We start from the raw sequence: 21311 nt of genomic DNA, 5'->3' as shown, positions 1-21311 counted from the left end.
AATGGCTCAATTGTTATGAAACCGGCTGACAAGGGAGGGGGGTTGGTGATTATGGACAAATCCTATTATCTCCAGGAGACAATGCGTATCCTTGGAGATGTCTCTACTTACCAACCCCTCGCCCTTAATCCCACTGTCACTTACCAACAACAATTATTGGATTTTCTAAATATGGGCCTCGACCAAAATGCAATTACCAAACAAGAATTTGAATTTTTATATAATCAATTTCCAATCATTCCCATTTTCTATATAATACCTAAAATTCATAAAAATTTACAGCAGCCGCCGGGCCGTCCTATCGTATCGGGCATCCGGTCCCTCACATCACATCTATCACAGTTCATAGATCATCATTTGCAACCGTACGTTGTTAAACTTCCCTCATTCCTTAGGGATACCACCCACATGCTGCAGACCCTAAAGGACATTCAATGGAAGCCACATTATTATTTAGTTACAGCTGACGTCACATCACTATATACTGTTATCGACCATGTCCAGGGTTGTGAGGCTGTCGGCCATTTTTTGGATAATGATCCTTCTATGACACCATCACTTAAAACATTTCTTATTTCTGGCATTCAATTTATACTTTCACACAATTATTTTAATAATTTATATTATTTACAGGTATGTGGCACCGCCATGGGTACCAGGTTTGCTCCTAGTTATGCTAATTTATTTATGGGCAGCTGGGAGAACGAATCCATCTGGTCCGGCTGCCCTTACGGAGAGGACCTGGTAATATGGCGGCGCTACATCGATGATATTATTTTTATTTGGTCAGGGTCACTACAGCAATTACACCTATTCCAAGAATACATGAACAACAATTCGTATAATTTAAAATTTTCGTTTGTTTCAAGTAATGTTTCTATAGAATTTTTGGATTTAGTTATATATATCTCTAACAACACTTTACATACCAAAACTCACTTTAAGAAGGTTCAAGCGAACAATTATCTACATGCCGATAGCCATCACAACCCTGCATGGATCGATAACATTCCTAAAGGACAATTCATCAGACTAAAACGAAATAGCTCCACTTTAAACGCATTCCAAAATCAGGCACAGGATCTTAGGAACAGATTCATTGATAGGAAATATTCACCTAATCACCTTGACAATATTATATCAGAGGTTGAGGTTTTGGAAAGATCAACACTTTTAGAGTATAAACCTAAACCATCCAATACACAAATGCAAATACCATTCATTACTCAATTCAATCAGATGGCACCTGGGATAAAGAAAACCATTCGGAAATATTGGCCAATCTTGAGAAAAGATACAGATTTGGCACAAATACTGCCTTCAAAACCAAAAATCATATTCACAAAGGCAGCCAACATAGGCCAAAGGTTGGCCCCAAGCTGTCCACTTAAATCCAATGGTCAGCAAAATAAAATCAAAAACAAAAATGCCATTAAGGGTTACTACACATGTAATACATGCACAGCATGCAAATTCAGCTCCAAACAATTATGTTTTACTTCAACAAAAACACGGAAGAAGTATACTATCCAACAGCACATCACATGTAATAGCACTAATATTATTTACCTCCTTGAATGTCCCTGTGGTCTGCAGTATGTGGGTATGACCACCAGACCTATCAAACGACGGTTCTATGAACACATCTACAATATCAAAAAAGGTCTAGAGTTCCATAGTGTGTCGAGCCATTTCCTTCATGTGCACGGTAAAGATCCTAAAGGTCTAATATGTGTAGCCATAGAGGCTGTTATACCTAACTGGCGTGGAGGGGATAAGACAAGCATGTTAGGTAAGAGAGAATCCTTTTGGATTTACGAACTACAAACTTTAGCACCGTCTGGACTCAATATAGAATTTGACCTGAAGCCGTTCCTTCTTGACAGATGAGATAACCAGTCTCCTGGGCTGACAATGTAATCGCTGCAATGTACTGTAACCTGTGGTTCATTCCATTTTATGGTAAGGTCCGGGCATTCATGATGAGGATGGTTCAATAAGTAGGTAGTAATCACCATCACCTTTCTATTATTATTATATTATAATATTTATCATAATTTTATTATAATACTATACAACATATTTTAATTACTTATTTTCACCCAACACCATTCTTAGATGGTTATATTTCCTTTAACACTATTAATTTTCACTTCTAATACGTATCACTCTTATTTCCATCAGAAAGGTACATTTTCACTATCACTAATAACTTTCACTTTCAATTATTTATTATTCCTATTTTCAATATACACTCACTTATAAACTTCAAAGTATAGATATATACACAGTATTAGTTCACTTTAGGGATCATATTTGTGGTATATACTATCCCCTAGAAGGTCAAGTTCTGCTCAGCATACTTCTACATATCCCTAGCTTGGCCGGGTCTAAGCAATTTGAGATAAGAATAATAGGGTTAATAATTTTTTTTTTTTTTTTTAAATATATTTTTTATATATTTTTTATTAATCATATTTTTTGTTAAGCATTTTGTTTTATTCATATGTATACTATTAAATTTCTTTTCCTATCCATGAGGATATATAGGTATCAGATACACATCTGTATTTTATGTATTGCACTAATTGTTATATTCTTTTATTTCCTTTATATATGTTTTTTCTCTGTTGTATGTCATGTCCATGAGTGTCCACACGCTGAGTGTCCCAGTCCTTTCATCTGCGCATGATCAAGATCACAAGGATGCACTGTCTCTTTAAACTGGGACTATATATTTCGGGACTTACAGGGACTACTTTTCATTACTTTTAACCCCTGAGGAAGAAAGCAAGACTGTCGAAACGCGTAGGGTGGTTCTGTGAGGTCCCCACTACTCGGGTGTGAGTGCTGTACCCTTCCGAAGCTGGGAGCTGTGAGCTGTGAGCTGTGGGAAAGCACATGCTGGCGTAGGAATATCCAACATTTCAGCATTGCTGTGTTTGGTGCACGTGGTGCGGGCAGACCAGGAAGTATCTCTGTGTGTGGTCCTGGAGCTTCTGCAGTGCTGGGAGAGGACTGAGGCAGATGCAGCTAGCTGGAAAAACCTGTCCCTGCCCATAATAGACTCCTCGTCTGAGCCCAGGTATTAACAGCAGCAGCAGCAGCAGCAGCAGCTATCCATAAGAGGGGATACTCTTTGAATTATCCATTGCCTGATTACATCCTGTTTTCGGTAAGCAGGTACCCCCACCCGAGTTGGAGAATCTTGCCTGAACCTAATATATGTTTTTATGTACTATTTTATGTGTAATAAGTGTATTTTATGATATTAATGATATGCCATATTAAATGCCATTGTGAGTAGTTACCTGTTGTTCTCAGCGTTTGTTAAGTGTTGTTTGTTTATGTATGTGTATGTTTTACAGTATTATGCTATGATTTGATTTCTTTGTATATTTACATGTTTACCCTTACCACGTGGAGCATCCAATCGGACGGGCGATTTCCGTGGCTCTGGTTGTATATTTTATAATATATATTTTATAATATCTATTAGAATTGCTTGGATCATTACAGTGTTGAGCGCCACTGATATAACTTCTTTTCCACTTCTATAGCCTGACTAGGGGTCAGGGTTATATCACCGGCTGCCAGCTCACTGTGGGATATAGCGCTACCTATTTGTTTTTTCTGAAGTACCAGTCTGCAGGCAGGCCCAGAAGGCCTAGTACTTTCCCCGAAGGAAAAACTCTTCAACTGGAAGGCAAGGAAAAGGAAGAGCTGTATGTCAGACTTCTCTGACAAAGAGGCTGGTGCACGAGAATGGTGCACAGGCCACTTCACAGAACAATGTTTCGCTGGGGGGAGGGATATGTGGTACCATCACTGTCCTCTAGGTGCTGGAATAGGGCAACTAGGGGACTTTTCAACTCTCAGAGTTAATCTTCCTTAGAGTAGCTAGATCAGCTGCAGCTAATCAGCCAGGTCTGACTGGATAAGGAAGTGTTTTAAAAGACACTTGAAGCTGCCAGACTGGGAGCCAGAGAGGGATTTCTGTCCCAGAGAACGGGGCAGAGAAAGTGCTACCCAGCTAAAGAAGAAAGACTGGCACAGTTCTTTAGACCCGCTGGACGGTGGTCGCGGATTCTGCTGGGACTGCCTGGGTTTGAATCACAGAGAGAAGAAGGAAGGTCGACTGACCGTGCTGAAGCGGGGATGTCCTGTCCCTCACAGTGGACATACAGAGGAGAGTTTCTCTGAGCTCATGTGGTGCCAAGTTCCCCTAGGAAGTAAGGACGCAAGGCTGTGCTGAAGCGGGGACGTCTATTCCAAACCCTGGACCAACAGATAAGGAAAACCCTTTATTGTTGTGTGCAGAGACTGTATATGTTGTTGCATATACCAGGGCATGTTTTTGGGGTTGGAACCAGCTTAGCTGGCCTTTCAAGTAGGGAGGGTGAAAGCTACGATGTAGTCTGTTTTCCCTAAAGAGACTAGGTGTTATTTTTATGTTTTGTTAGGACTTAAAGGGATGGTGGGCCTGTTGATGTATGATTTATTCCCTGTAAATAAATCCCATATAGAGAAATACAGTGTTTCCGCCTTAAATTGGGACTAAAAGAGACTGCAACGTGATGTGGGCATCACAATATACAGTATACAATATTAATGGATTAACCAGTTGGGTATATACATTGACCATGCAAGTTGAAGTTTATTGTCTCTCTTATTATATGATTTTACTTGCTAGTTTCAGTTCATGTGATTTCATTCATTTTAATTAAACTAATATGTTAACACAGTTATGTTACACTCAGCTGCGTCTGATGTGGTTTTCTTAATTATCCAGCACATATTAAGGAGCTCACTTCCTGTTGGTCCTATACTCCTTGAAAAAGCGCAACACTTGTGTGAAATGTGTGGGAGGACTTCTCTGTCACGAACAACACTTACCTATGTTCTAAATAAAGCCTTTTTTATTTTTGCTCTTTCTGGTACCCCGTTTTTCTTATTTTTTCCATCTGTGGACTACTGGGATACCGTAGGAGTGCCCTGATGATTGCTATAAACACTGCATCTTATAGAATAGCACTGTATGGCTATTGCTATTTATGGAAGAGCACTGAGGGCCTAAATTTCAACATGTCAGCATTAAACCTGCAGAGCAAGCTATATCCTACATGTGCATGTTTTTTTAATAAGTCAGTTCTGTACTATGAGAAAATATTTGTAGAATTTTTTTAAACAACTCTGAATGACATTTTTTATGTATTATAGTGTAACAAACATTTTTGTTTCTATAGCAACCATTTCCAAAGGCACATCCCCTTCCTCTTCTGAAACAGGCCCTGGCACACCCATGTTTGAACCCTACACCAATTGTATCTAGTGACTGCCTAGTCACATGATCTTCCCCACAGAACTTTGCATCTTTGGTCCTCTTCTGCTGCACTGACAGCCCATTTAGTGAACCCCGAGCCAAATCTTTGCCGATTGATCTCAGGAGAACGAATCGGTCGGCAACATAGCTAATTACTTATTATTGTGTGTGTAACGGGTTCCCCCCCCCCCCCCAATCTCACATTGGCCCGGGTACTTTAATAACCAACCCCCATTACATCAGGAACAGAGAGAAAAAAAGTAGAGCACTGCTAATAAAATAAGAAAAAGGGCAAGTAGCAAAATGATTATTTATTAGGCATATAAGCCAAAAAAGGGGGACAAACACACTAACGTTTAAAAACTCTGACGCGTTTCCCGCCGTGGAGGCGTTTTATCAAAGAGTACTTTGTGCTCCACTCACATCGGATTATATAATGGTCAGAGGTAAGTATACGCCCACAATTAGGTAAAGGTTAATGAGATATGCAATCAGCTGAATCCTCATGCAAGTTGGAGGAGCGCCCTAGCCTCTGAACATGACACAAATCCGGTGGGGTGAACCAATCTATCACAATCAACATATAAACATATATTTTAAAAGACAAGCAAAAGACTAATGTCTATACAAGAACAAAAACAAAACAGTGTCCAAAAAAGTCATAGATCAATAAGTGAAGAATACTATTTCGAGCAATAATGTGTCTAAATGTGTAAGAAATTTATATATGTGTAAAACATGATAATTATAATTAATCAGTACCTTAATTAAAGGAAAACTGATGTAAGTGTAACATGTTGAGTGTTAAATAAAGAACACATGTATGTGTATGTGTGATGAATGTGATAATAAAAAATGATAAATTATATAAGATGAGCATTATGTGTATAATAAATATGTGTGAAATGAAAAAACCTTAACTAATAGACAGTAGTCTTAAGAGTAGATAACAAGAATGTGTAAGCTAAAACCAAAAAAATAATTAAAAAACCCTAATCTAACATATAATGTATAATATAATAGTCACCAAATAGATAGAGAAATAATATCAAAAAATGAACAACAAATTCTAGTGAGTATATGTCATGAAAAAATAAAGTAATATATATAAAAAATGTATATAAAAAGAATATATATGATAAGTTATAATATAAAGAATATGTATATTGGTAGAAATATTAATCTACCAATTGAGCCACACATGAATTAATATCATAATATGGTGACATATTTTAAAGCATGAATTCAAAGCAGTAAATGATAAGGATATATAATGCAACTATATAAACAGTTTATACAAATATAATAATTATCAATGAAAGCATAATAATAAAGTACTTGAATAAACAAATCTAAAAAACAAATTTTCAAACAAGTATATGAAAACATGTACATTAAATAAATACATGTAAACCAATAATAAGTATAAATCACAAAGAAGGCAAGAACTATTATATACATATGATGTAATAAAAAATGCTTTAGTTCCCAATCAATATTGATGCCTGAGGGTTGCATAGTATCTAAGCTGTAAATCCAGAACATTTCTTTTCTGTTCAGTATGCCCAACCTATCTCCTCCCCTGGTAGGGGCATGTATGTGGTCTATTCCAGAAAATGAGAAGTTTTTGATAGTACCCTGTGGACAGTTTGTAAAATGTCTTGAGACTGGGTGTGTTAGATCTTTTTTGTTTATTGCACGGACATGTTCCATGATTCTGTTCTTTAAGGGTCGTATGGTACGACCCACATAGCCTTTCTCACACCCACATCTCAAGAGATATACAGTGTAACTTGAGTTACAATTAATGAAGGTATGTATAATTTGCTCTTTCTTAGGATTTATACAATTGAGTTTTTTTATTTTTCTAGCGAATTTACAAATCCCGCAATGTCCACATGGGAAAAAACCATTTGGTATAGTCGTGATCCTATTATGATTTGTTTTTGAATCAAACAGACTAGGGGAAAGGAATGTGCCCAACGATTTAGCCTTCCTAAAAAACAATTTTGGCTTGTTCTCAAGCATTGGGGTCAAATCTTTATCCAATTTTAGAGTGTCCCAATGCTTATAAATGATGGAACGTATACGATCTGACTGCCTGCTCTGTTGGGTGATAAATAATGGAGCTGTCACCCCATCTTGTTTGGATCTCTTTTTGGAAGATAATAGAAGGTCCCTTCTGTCTAAACTTTTAACCATATTATGGGCTTCTATGATGTCATGCATCTTATAACCTCTAGATGAAAATCTTGTAATGAGATCATTCGATTGTATATCAAAGGATTCTTTGGTCGAACACAACCTTTTTAATCTTGTAAATTGCCCCTTAAGAAAGCCCTTTTTAAGAGACTTGGAATGATTACTGTCCGCTCTGAGGTAGGAATTTCGTGCATTAGATTTCCTATAAATATCAGTTTGGATGTCACCCCGCATGTCGACATACAGCATTAAATCCAAATAATAAATGTGATTGATATTTTCTTGATAAGTGAAATGTAAATTCTGATCGTTAGTGTTAAGTGAGTGTATAAAGGTTTGGAGTGAAGTGAGGTCACCATCCCAGATAAAAAGAAGATCATCTATGTATCGTTTATAGAATTTTATTTGGTGTCTAAAAGAATTTTTGTCGCTAAAAATGAAATCAGACTCCCACAACCCCATAAAAAGATTCGCGTATGAGGGTGCGAAAGAAGTGCCCATAGCGGTGCCTCGAATTTGTAAATAAAATTGTGAATCAAAAGAAAAATAATTGTGCGTGAGTAAAAACGTGATGGAATCTAATAAGAACGTGCAAAGTGCTGGTGATAAGTGAGAAAGTGTGAGAAAATGCTGTATGGCGAAAATGCCCTGTTCATGTTTAATGATGTTGTAAAGTGAGGTAACGTCCATAGTTACCCATCTGTAACTCTCCCGCCACTGTACTTTGTTGAGATCAAAAATCAATTGATTAGAGTCTTTTAAAAAAGATGGCAATGACTGTACAATGGGTTGCAAATAAGCATCTATAAAGCGGGAGAGCCCATCTCCCAAAGATCCAATGCTTGCCACAATGGAACGTCCCGGAGGACTTGTGAGAGACTTATGGATCTTTGGGAGATGGTGAAAGATGGGAACTATGGGGTTAGGGGCGCATAAAAATTCAAATTCCTTTTTGCTAAGCACGTAAAGTTCTCTGCCCAGTTCCAGTAGTTCATCCAATGCATGAGAGAAATTGGTGGTGGGGTCTGAGGCTAATTTTCTATAAGCTTGATGATCAGACAATTGTCTTAAAGCCTCCAATCTATAACTCTCCGCAGATTGTACAACAATCGCACCACCCTTGTCTGCATTTTTAATCACTATGGTTTTGTCTTGTTTTAAAGTTTGTAATTCTTGCAGTTCAAGGGCCGTGAGATTACTGCAACGAAGAGAGTCATGTTTACAGTTATCTGCCAAGGTCCTCAGATCCTTTTCCACCAATTTCTCAAATGTGGTAATAAATGCACTCTTAGAGCCATAGGGACAAAAGGTGGATTTCTTCCTAAATGTAGTGTGTTCGAAACTAAGAAAATCAGAAAGGGACACTTCTTCTACTGTATCCTCCATTTCCTGTTCTAAACGCAAGTCTTCTAAATCAGAAATCGCACATAATTCTTTAAATGAAAAATCAGAGCAGACTGGTTCTATTGAGTCATCTTCCCCATTACCCAGGGACGTCTCAGCTGAATCACATATGGGTACAACATTTCTAGACCTGTTGGCAAAGAATTTTTTTAAAGTCAGTTTACGGGTGAATCGCTGTAGGTCAATATAGGTATCAAAGAGGTTGAAGTCACTTTGAGGGGCAAAATTCAACCCTCGATTAAGTAGGGATAATTGTCCTGTAGATAATGTCTTTTGTGAAATGTTAATGACATTGCAATTTTCAGATGTTAAGAATACTTTTTCCTCTTTGTTGCCCCTCTTGTTCCCCCTCTTCCTCTTTGACCTCCTTGTCCTTGATAGTTTTTTGACTCCTGTGGTTTGTTGGGATGAGAAAAGTAACCCGATGTGCCAGGCATAGGAGCATCCCGTGATGTATGACCCGAGGAACTATTTCCTCTCCATGTGTCTGATGTAATATCTAAGGATACTGATGGATATTTCGTCTCATTTTCAGAAGTGTCAGACTCATAGCTGGAGGTATCAGCATATTTAGATTTTAAAATTGATTTCTTTGGTGTACTGGATGTCTTATCTCTATGTGCCTGTGAGTGTGAGGGGGTTCTAGATCTACCTCTATTGGTGTTAGAATTCCCAGGTCTTTCCCAGGTATATACCTGGTTTCTCTCATAGTCTAAGCGGTCCCGGTCGAATTTGGACTGCTTTTTTTTCCATGATTGTATCTTCAATAGCTTCTATATTGGACAACAAAGTTTTGTCATTATTTGAAAAATGTTCCATTTTTTCATATGTTTTAAGCTTATTTTGTAGAGACTTTATCTCAGTACCCAATGAAACTCTCTCAGACATCTTATGTTCGATAATTAAACTCATGAGTTTGAATGAGCAATCATTTAATGTGGTTTTCCATTTCTCCTCAAATTCTCTACTGCTAAAGCCAAAAGTGGGTGCCTTTTTTATTCTCAGTCCCCTTGGGATTCTTTTGGCTTTAGTGTAGTTCTCTAGGGTGGTGATATCCCACCATAACCTGATGTTATCTGATAATAATTTTTCTAATTTGAGGAAATGTGCTGTTAGGTCTGAATTTTCTTCACACACAAACTCAATCGAATTGTCAAACACATATTCAGCTCTCTTAATCCTCCTTGTATTGTCATTGCAAGTCTGCACATAAAGATTACTTTGAATATCTTCATTTTCAGATTGTTCTGTATCCTCCATGATAGCCAAGAACAAAAGCTTAGTATAAGTGTATAATTGAAGTCTAAAAAGGGTTGTGATGTGTGATTTACAGCCTCAATATAAAAAATGTGAGGTATCAAATAGGTAGAAAATAGGGGTAACAACCACCCGGTGATGCTCTCACTATACAAGGAAGTCCATAAACAATAAAAAACATATGTCCATAAGCCACGACCCGGCACCTCGGAGAACATCGATCTGGTACCCGGGGGAGACGGCAGGAGACTCTGCGTACGGATCTCCATTTCCATCAGCCAGTCCCCATTCACCGGGCTACCATATTCACGGCTGAGGAGGTTTACTTACCCCATTTAACAGCATTCGGTGGGGACGAGTGTTATCCATCGGCGTGGCGAGACTTCTCCTACGGCAGCTTACAGGTGAGGTGGGGGTATTCAGGCACACACACACCATCGGCTTACCCACTGGACTCCACAATCCATGCATCATTTATTTGCATTGCACACCGTTTTATGGACATATGTTTTTTATTGTTTATGGACTTCCTTGTATAGTGAGAGCATCACCGGGGGGTTGTTACCCCTATTTTCAACCCCCATTACATGTGTGTTTGGTGGTGCACCTGTAGGCAACAGAAGTCCTGAGTCTCCCGCTTGATGTTAGTAGGGGATATCCAACAGATCAGGTAACTGAGGTAGTGGGTGCGAGTTCAACTTACATCATGTGCAGCGCCTCCACCTCATCAGGGTCTATGCTTCCGCAGGGAGATGGTCCTGGTGAGGAACTCCTTCTTGGTGGTGCCATCCACTGCTGAGTAATTTCACACTCACACAGTGGGGGTATCGTTAACAAGGTCATCTTTATTGTAGACGGTGATGTAGCAGACTGCCCCATGCAGCTGCCGGCTCTAGCCGCACATCTCTCCGTGCTGTCCCTTCGCCAGGTACGCCCTCCCAAATTGGAGTGGGATTCCCTCTTCTCCTAGGGAGATCCTCTCTGTTCCAGATCCCTGGACACAGAGTGGTTTAGACAGGCTGATTGGTCAACCTGGACCTCTAGTTACGTCACTAGGGTCACAAAGTGTTCCTACAATTCTTTATGCAGGACAATACAACTTCCTAACAGCTTTCCACCGCTGCCAGAACACACTGCTCGAACACTGTAACTAACTGTGTTGTGCCTTATATACTTCAGGAGGCACGCGCATCCCTGATGTCACTATCCAGGGACTCAGAGCATACAGCCACTCCCCTCCATACATAGGGCACATCACCATTGGATGAGGGAAAACCTCCATAACTACTGCTGGCATACCTGTTCTTACCAGGACTTACTGCCAACAGAGAGGAAAGTAATATACCATTATTATGCATGGCTATATACTCCCCCTGGTGAATCCCCACCGACCCGGCTGGGTCCTAAATTTGGTGTACCTTGCTCCAGGAAACACTGAAAAAGAACACACAAACTTAGCGTTTAAACATTATCACTTCACATAATAATGACGGAACATACGCTCACTGACCAGCAGTAAGCAGCAAAGGAAAAAGGCAGACCACTCGTTAACGGACCTAATAGTAGTGTCGAGGGTCTGGTTTCTTCACCTTCCGCCCCGCTGCATCATGGACAGTTACACTAAACTCACGTGGCCATCCTCTCTCATTGCAGTACACCACCTTGTGCATATACACGCTGCGTCCTATCTTCCAGACCCGCATGAGTTGGGAGACCCTCTGCTCAGCCTGAACTCCCTTAATGGCTCCTCCCTTATTAACGATATAGTATTCAATATCATTACGCAGCCACCTTTCTCTATTGTCCTCTATTTCCCTCATCAGAGGTTCAGGGACATATGGGTATTCCAGCCCGTGTAACCTTTTATATTTAGCCGCAATAGCCCGTTCAGCTCGGCAGGCCCGGGTCAACTTAGTTTGCCCAGCCCTTCCTGGCAACACCCATGACAGGGGCTCATCTAACTCCACTGGATCATCTAACCCTTCCGATCCTTTTGGGTTAATAAGACCTTCTTGTATTCGGTCCCACCGTGCTCGTAGCTCCTTGAGATAGGCCTCATCGTCAAAATCCCCAGGGGCCCCCCAATGGTCAACCACCCCATCCCTTTCTAGAATAAAGCGAGTGCGGTCGATCCAGGCGACATATCCCTCATATAATGGTGCCCACCACCTAGTCTCCCGTACCTCCTCTGAGTTAGGTTCTAGTGGCTCCTCCTCATCACCAGGCCCACCCGAGGATACCCCTGAAGTACCCTCAGATCGCACAACCCTTTCCTTGCGCTGCGACCAGTGTCCGCCCTCAATGCTCAGCGCACTATAGCTCTCACTAATTATCGACCCTCGTCGAGAAATCCTCCCTCCACCCTCCGACCCATCGTCCGAAGTTCCCCAGTCCAGGCTTCCAGTCCGTTCTGTGATAGGACCCCTGGAATCCCCTGACACATCCAAACTAGAGGTAGACCCGAAGGAACAGGTGACAGGGACAGAGGTTTGAACTAGGGCCTTGGGGCTAACTTTGGGGATGAACGGGGTTGGGGGACGGGGCTGAACGGTAGGTTCCGGCAGGGTCACGGCCTGCTCCTCCGCAACAACTGACTCACGTTCGCCACAATGTTCGCTCTGTCCTTCGGTAGTGGGTCTTCTCATTCTCCGATTCGAGCGCCCACGCCGTCTGCTGTCCGTAGGGGATCGACTCCCACTGCTCGACCGTAGAGGCGCAATCGCCTCCCACTCGACACCGCTCAGGTCGTCCGGAACTGCCTCGGGATCCGCACGTGCTGCGACGCCATCTTGGGTTGGGTCCCCAAGCGAGACCTCTTCCTCCACGAGGATATCCGGCAATGCCCTTCTGCTGCACGGTCCAGCTTGACCCTGGTTCCGCTCTTCGCTCACCTCCACCCCCGGAATCTGCAGTGAGCACGGAGTTAACCTACTGCTCCGCAGGGTCGGGGTGGATCGACCTCCTTCTGACCTGCTAGTCACCACGGCAGTGGGACTCCGGCGATCGGGTTGTCGCGGCACTGGAGACACTCGACTCCGTGTCTCCACACCACGAGGAATAGCATCTCGCCACGGAATACCAGTAGTATGGTACTCCTCTAACAAGTCATGTGCCTCTGCCAGCCTGGCACACTCCTCATCCGAGGACTCTAATTTACAGTTTGTTCGGGGTATTCCAGTAGGGGACCGTCTATGGGCTCCTTTCCGGTCACCTCTCCGATGACTGGGCTTCTCCTGCTTGAGAAGTCGGCTTGACTCCGGCTCCGCGGGACCTGCACTTGCATTCCACAGTGCACCCGGAATATCCGCTGCCAACGTCGGGGTAGGATTTCTCATCCCCCCGGCTTGTACCGGCACAAAGGTGGTCATAGGCCACATATATTGCAGTCCACAATGAGGGCATCGAGCCTCACTGCCCATAGCTCGCCAGGCAGTCTGCACTGCATGCAGAGACAGACCACTGTCTCCACACCCTCTACTCAGATGATCAGGAAGCCTCCTGGAGCCGAATAGGGATGGGTAGAGATCAAGGGACTCAGTTCCATTTTCTCCGTTTGCTCAGCCATGGTCACCAATGGAAGCACTCGTCCGAGCGGTCTGTATTGATCAATGGCTCTTCGCAACTGAAGGGCAGAGGAGGGTTGAGCTGTCCTTCCCCCCACGTCCTCCATCGACATCCGGTGGAACTTTAGACCACTCCCCCTGGTTGAAACTAGGGGGAAGTCTCACCGCTTTGTAGGCTGACCCAGCACAGGGGCAGAGTGAGTCATAGTCCAGGAGGGCGCGGCTCCAGCTTTCGCGCCAAACTCCCCAACTGGGTGGAGTTTCCTCGTTGCCGCCAATCCCGGCCAACAATTTGCAAATCGCAGAGTTGCAAGACTTTCTGAAGCTGGCCCACGCGGTGTCCCGGGAACGCGGGAACCGCCATTTTGGTAAGCACTGTCCTTCTTTGTATTTGAGGTAGCTTCTGGCTGTTTGTTAATTGGTGTGTAACAAAGTCCATTTCGTTCCTCCCATCTCGCAAGGCTGTCGTCCTCACTATTCTCAGGGGTACTTTCCCGAGAACATAGGCATGACAAACACGGCGCAGCCACGGCTTTCACGCCATTCCATAACAAACACACAAGAGTCTCTCCTGTAGCTTGTTCTCCTTCCTCGTCCTGGCATCCTGGACCTTCTGCTCTTTGCAGATCCTCCATTCCGACGGTCGCTTCTTGCTCACGGTATATTGGATTACTGTATATGGAGCTCCGCTCTGCGGGGCAGCTACCACATCCGTACAATAAACATGCCTTGTGCACCACCTCGTGTACCTAACATGCGTCTAACTCGTTTTTGCACTACCTCAGGCTAGGCTCACTCTCTCAGTGTCTACTGCATCTCCTTCCTCCCAGTCTGTGCTCCCTTCGGTAAGTGATCTGGAATGGCTAGAGTACTCTGGAGCTCCCATGCAGTACTTGGGCATCTACCTCTCTTAGTCAGCCTAGTGCAGACCCTCTCCAGGACACCTGACCTAGTTAACAAGCTCTCCCTTCTGGCGTCATACCCCTAGCGCGACCTTAAGGTGACTCGGACAGCTATAGCCCCTCTCCAGACCCACTAACTCCTCTCAGGTTCCCAGGGTATCCCTGCGGTTCCATCCCAACGTAGCACAAAGTGGCAGCATACACTTTCCCTGTTTCCTAGCGTGTACCTAGCAAAAGCCTGTCCTGAACAGATATATCTCAGCAGCGCCTCCAATTGTAACGGGTTTCCCCCCCCCCCAATCTCACATTGGCCCGGGTACTTTAATAACCAACCCCCATTACGTGTGTGTTTGGTGGTGCACCTGTAGGCAACAGAACTCCTGAGTCTCCCGCTTGATGTTAGTAGGGGATATCCAACAGATCAGATAACTGAGGTAGTGGGTGCGAGTTCAACTTACATCATGTGCAGTGCCTCCACCTCATCAGAGTCTATGCTTCCACAGGGAGATGGTCCTGGTGAGGAACTCCTTCTTGGTGGTGCCATCCACTGCTGAGTAATTTCACACTCACACAGTGGGGGTATCGTTAACAAGGTCATCTTTATTGTAGACGGTGATGTAGCAGATTGCCCCATGCAGCTGCCGGCTCTAGCCGCACATCTCTCCGTGCTGTCCCTTCGCCAGGTACGCCCTCCCAAATTGGAGTGGGATTCCCTCTTCTCCTAGGGAGATCCTCTCTGTTCCAGGTCCCTGGACACAGAGTGGCTTAGACAGGCTGATTGGTCAACCTGGACCTCTAGTTACGTCACTAGGGTCACAAAGTGTTCCTACAATCCTTTATGCAGGACAATACAACTTCCTAACAGCTTTCCACCGCTGCCAGAACACACTGCTCGAACACTGTAACTAACTGTGTTGTGCCTTATATACTTCAGGAGGCAGGCGCATCCCTGATGTCACTATCCAGGGACTCAGAGCATACAGCCACTCCCCTCCATACATAGGGCACATCACCACTGGATGAGGGAAAACCTCCATAACTACTGCTGGCATACCCGTTCTTACCAGGACTTACTGTCAACAGAGAGGAAAGTAATATACCATTATTATGCATGGCTATATGTGGATTGTATTGATGCACATATTAAAGGGGGAAATAAATAAATAAATAAAACGACAGCTTGGACTGCTGCTTTAAAAGTGCAAGGACTGAATGTGAATAATAAAACCACTGTAACTATTATTTATATTGTCAGGTACAAATCCCGCTGTAGAGAGGATAACAGTCCTTATACAGTAGCGTATCAATTTCCCTTTTGTCTTTTATGCCAAAAGTCTAACTCAGCTGCACGTTTAAAAAAAGATTAACACTATTGCATTCCTATCTCCCAGACTTAAACGGCATGCTACAAAGTATTTGAAGGTGTTAGATTTGTCATCTATAACAGATTTTATTTGACACCTTTGCAGCTTACAGGACAGGCAAAGTTGAACAAATTTGCAGCAGTTCTTTCACTTCCAACCTCAGATGAAGACGTGAAAGCTGGAACAAAGTGCATCATTTCAGGATGGGGAGCCAGAGATACTAAAGTCACAAAACCATCACCCACCCTCCAGGAAACCAACATCACAATAGTAGATAGAACTTCGTGTCGCAAGCAGGTCAAAACCGTGCAAATAACCAGCAACATTCTGTGTGGAGATGGACAAAAAAAGGGTTGGACTGGTAAAGCGGATGTATGTAAGGTATGAGTTATTTTACAAACCAACGTGTGGCTGGGCCATCCAGTACAGGTTGGTTGAACTTTAAAAAGCATCTGTAGAATCACTGCTGACTGAAAGTGGATAAATCGACAAACATATCTCTAATGATATGCTTGAATGAAAAATCAACAGCAGTGTTTTGACGGCATAATTAATCATGTTGGGTGAATAAAGGATGCACAGTATATCATATAGTAAAAAACGTAGATGAATCAAACGCTAGAGTCTTGGTCTGGATATTCTAATTGTCTTCAACACTGTCCCAATCAGTTTTTCCACTTAACAGCTTACTTAATACACAAGAAAGACCCTCGTTTGTTATAAGTATTCTCTTGTGTGAGCTCTATGTAAGGGCTTGTAGATTCCTGCAGAATGAGAGCTTTTTTTTAATTGTATGAAGTACCTTTTGTAAAATAATAAGGATTACTACAGCAGTCTATGTAAATGCAGTGTTTCTAAATTAAAGGATTAGGAGTAAATGCATTTGGTATAGCAGGGATTGCCAATGGGTGTTGTGAGACCGGGATTATAGATATTGGGGTGGCTGGTGTTAGATTGTACATCAAAAATAATTACTTAATGTGTTCCATTATAGGGGGATGATGGTGGACCATTGATTTGTAATGGCAAGTTCACTGGAGTTTTATCTGCTGGAGATGGATGTGCAAAAATCAAGACACCTGGAATTTATACACGTCTAACCAAGAAGTACCTGACCTGGATAAAGGCAACGATTGGTGGTGCTTAAGTAACTGCAGATGTAGCACTAGTAACTTTTCCAGCAGCCGGTGGGTCGTCTAGGGAAAATGACCTAGACAAAACCCTGGTCACGGGATGAAAGGGTTAAAATTACTATTCTGTCCTCCATTTTGTCTGTTCTCCATTTTGTGAATTTATAAGATACAGCAATTTTGAAAAAGCAGAAGCTTGCACCTTTTTTATCTTAACTATTTCCAGGCGTGATCCCAAGAAGTTGTTTTCCCAAGAAGCAAAGGGCCTTGAATTGTAACAGAACTGTAGCTCTGCTTCATGATTCCCAAGAGAAAAACCCTTTGCTCATCTTTTACATATATTCTTGTTTAAACCAGCTTTGTAATCAAGTCACTTTTGCCAAAAGTCTGTAACGCATCTAACAGGTATGCAACGCCTCCAGAGGACAGTGTAACGCCTACAATCTGACAGTGTATGCCCCTAAAACGCCCCTAAAAGGGGCAATGCTTTCTTTAGTCTATAAAAATGCAGCTCGAAGAGCAATAAACTGAGAACGCTTGAATAGCCCAACTTGTCCTGTGTCTTTCTTGGCGTTCTTCCAGGTGTCTGCAGTTCGGGATAGTGGGAACAAATCAATAGCAGTGCAGGTGAAAAAGCTCCCCGGGTTTAATACAAGGGTATAGAGTCCCTAAGGAAAGGGTATAGAGTCCCTAAAGCAAAGGGTTAAAGTCCCTTCACTGAGGACCACCATCTGCCGAGGTGCTGGAAACCTCATGTAACCTTTCACAGGAGAAGGGGCCAATTGTAGAGATTTAGGGACTGCCTATGGCCACAGCTCTCTAGGCTTAGTGGAAAAAAAAGTAAATTTCTCACAGCGCCTGACAGGATAAGTCAGGCTACATATGTAAGTGAAGATAATGAAAATGTCTTAATGTCTTCATTTATTTTTACCACAATGCTTAGATTAAAAATACAGTAGTTATTTTGCTGACTCAATAAAAGTTGTAGAAGAAACAGTGCTGAATCAACACAATGGGTCCTAAACAGTACATAACATTTTCTCCTTCCCCCCCCTCCAGAACTACACCGATTTTGTCTTGATACACACAGTAGGTCCCATAGTAGTCATGGTTGAAAAAAAGACATATGTACACCAAGTTCAATCTTCTGGTAAATTCTAAACTGCATTAGTGGCAATCAAATATCTTTTTAGATCAGTGCTCTATGGGGACATTCACTAAGCTCCAATAAGGGGCACCGGAGCTCAATAAAGCGCTAACTGCCAGGCAAGTCAATTGCCATTAGGGGGAAGGAAGAAGTTTCACACCACATTGTGACTTAAGGAACGGATCAACTTTCCAGTCAGATATACATCACTTAGCACTTCTCTCCAGCACCAGAAAGTTGATACAAAGTCTGCTTTATCATGAAACGGTTAAGGAAAATACATGTATCCAAGTCCATGATTTCCATAATGTACTTACAGTAACTCTAGCTCTCAATTACTGAACAATTAAATCTGTTTACTGTCTTCTTTAATAAACAGAGTAAGCAGAGTAATCTCTCCCTCCCTCTTCCTCTTTCACCTCCCTTTCCCTCCCTCGCACTCTACATACTGTAGGCCCACGTTTATTTAGCAATGCCATGCCATAAGACTCCTTACATCTCCATACCACACCTTACGGTGTAGAGGGAGAAAGGGGATGGCCCAATCTGATTGGCCGGAGGCTGAGGACCAATCAGATTCACCACATCTAGCACCAACCTCACAAAATTCAATTTTACATATATAGATGTATTACTATTGTGAAGCGCTATGTACATTTATGGCGCTATATTAATAAAGACATACAATCCAATACATACAATACAATAGGAGTCCTTTTTTACATAGGTCCTTGATGGTGTATGACTCCCGTTGAGTAATCCGTCCTATAAAAAAGAACATCCTGTTCCTCACAAAAAAAAAGGGCACAAAAAATCCTAGATAAAAAAAAGTTTCTTGGAGTTCTCACATGCGTCCGCCAAACTCAGCGCATTTACAATATACTGTACACTATTTCTGAACAAAATGCTGATATGAGTTGCTCTCCCCTCAGTGTTTGGTGCTTGTTTTGAAGTTGCACCCCCCTGCCTGCTCTCCCCCCATGCTCACGATGTCTCGTTGTCATGGCAATGCAATGTCGCATTGTCATGTGACGTCACGTTGCTATTTGATGTCGCTGCGTCATTTGATGCCGCGTAGTCATGGCGATGCATGTCAGGAGAAGGGCGAAAGGCAGATATGAGGCAATTACAGAGGCCCCACGTGCTTCACCGGCAATCAATATAAATGTTGTGGGGAAGAGCGTGGGGCCCCTCTGTAAGCACGGCGCCCCCCCTTACAAAATATTTGCCCCCAGTTTGCAGACCCCTGACCTACTGTAATGTATTCAACAAAAGACAAAACGCCCCAATACTACACTCAATATGACAAATTATATAATTCAATACTTATCTGACTTGCCATATGGACCTTTGGAGCCATACTTGCTCTTCCCTTACTCCCTGGTAGAGTAAGAGGAATAGTCTCATAAGTCTCATAAGTAAGGGTAATTTAGTAAAAATCAGCACCTGATGAAAGGTCCATATGGACCTTTTATCAGGTGGGAACGTTGTCTTTCCACTGTTCTTGGCTGTCTCATTAAATGGAGGACTTCATTGTGAACTTGTGAGTAGAGCTCTGCTTTGTATCTCTGTCTTAGGTGTAATTATACCAGAAATCATGCTCGACGGCGAAGATGCTGCGATGCTGTGCAGCTTCAAAACAATAAAATGCAATGAAAGCGCACATACCAATCATGACGGTAGTGCCGCGACGTGCTGCAAAGCTTTCATGAAGAGATTTGAGATTTTTGTTTTTCACAGGAGACAGCCGCATCACGTGATTTGCACAGCCAATCACAGGGCATCTATCTGTCTATCTGTCTATCTGTCTGTCTATCTATCGAGAGAGAGCGAGAAATTATCTGATCATGTCTCCCTGCAGTAGTGCTACAAATTACTTCTGCATGTGCACATGTAGCATCGTCGCTACGATGACGTCACCGGATCGCTCTGCAGTTTCTGGTATAATTGAGGAGTTAGAGGAGACCTGTACTTTGAGGAAGTAGTTTGTATAAAGCAGTAACACAGTCAATTCTCTACACATTCAGTAGCTGTGCAGTATCAGTAGGCACTCGATAATTAATTCATATTGGAAAACATTTGGTAAAATAAATAGGTTCTCCAGACACAGAGCAATTTGAATGCACAACTTTCACATACTATAATGGCACTGACTCTTAACTGACTGAGGACATTTACCAGACAGAGGTGACAAACATGAAAGCCAACGCAGAATTCAAAGACCCATTTGTTGGGGTCGCCAGGGGATGGGCTTCTGGCGCTCGTAATGTGATGGTGGTTTCTTCAGCTGCAGCTGCTGCTGCTGCTACTGTTCTGCTTTCATGGACAGAGATATTCAGTGCGCCATCTGATGGGCACATACTGAATTGCAATGAAATAATTAAAATAACACAAATAATTGGCCAGACTGCACACATAGAAAGAGCCTAGGGAATTTAATAGAGACACCATATATCAATGTTTTCGTTCAGGCCATTTATACCAAGGGTGTCTAATTTCTGTATCCAGAATGTCTCCTGAATGGAGACATCATTAAGTCTGTCCCCTCCCCGTCTATTACATGGAATATACTTAATTCCTTTAAAAGTTAGCGATGAGGGGTCCTTATTGTGGTGAACAGAGAATTGGCGACTAACATTATGGGTTTGTAGGGCATTTTTTATGTTCCTCACATGTTCTTGAATGCAGAGTTTTAAGCTTCGTTTTGTGCAGCCTACGTATTGTAGACCGCACGCACATTCCAATAAATACACCACGTGAGTCGTGTTACAGTTAATAAAATCAGTAATCTCATAAATTTTTGAGAAGATCAAAGGCCTCTTCACGTTTAGCTCTACAGGGTGTAAGGCTCCAAACCATATTGATATACTGTAGTATGCAGATATTAGTTTAGACAATAAAGGAAAAAAGTGCAGCACCTATTAAGTGAACAGACAAAAAAACAGATTTTAAGTGCGCAAAGAAACCCTCTATTGCAATAAGGGAATATAACCCATATACACCTAAGTGATATAAATAT

General features: G+C 42.3%; 1 protein-coding gene across 1 annotated transcript in view; it reads left to right on the top strand.

Moving 5' to 3' along the window:
* LOC142488753 (granzyme A-like) overlaps positions 1 to 17701 on the top strand; it is a 30333-nt gene extending 12632 nt beyond the window's left edge. Inside the window, exons 4-5 of the mRNA XM_075589135.1 lie at positions 16121 to 16396; positions 17010 to 17701. Coding sequence (XP_075445250.1) covers positions 16121 to 16396; positions 17010 to 17162 — 429 coding nt within the window. The 3' untranslated portion in view covers positions 17163 to 17701. The remainder of the gene's footprint in view (positions 1 to 16120; positions 16397 to 17009) is intronic.
* Positions 17702 to 21311: the final 3610 nt, after the last annotated feature.

The sequence above is a fragment of the Ascaphus truei genome, chromosome 1, assembly GCF_040206685.1.
Source record: "Ascaphus truei isolate aAscTru1 chromosome 1, aAscTru1.hap1, whole genome shotgun sequence".
In the NCBI taxonomy this organism is placed as follows: domain Eukaryota; kingdom Metazoa; phylum Chordata; class Amphibia; order Anura; family Ascaphidae; genus Ascaphus; species Ascaphus truei.
The sequence above is the reverse complement of the archived record's forward strand: the minus strand, read 5'-3'. Positions and strand labels throughout refer to the sequence as shown.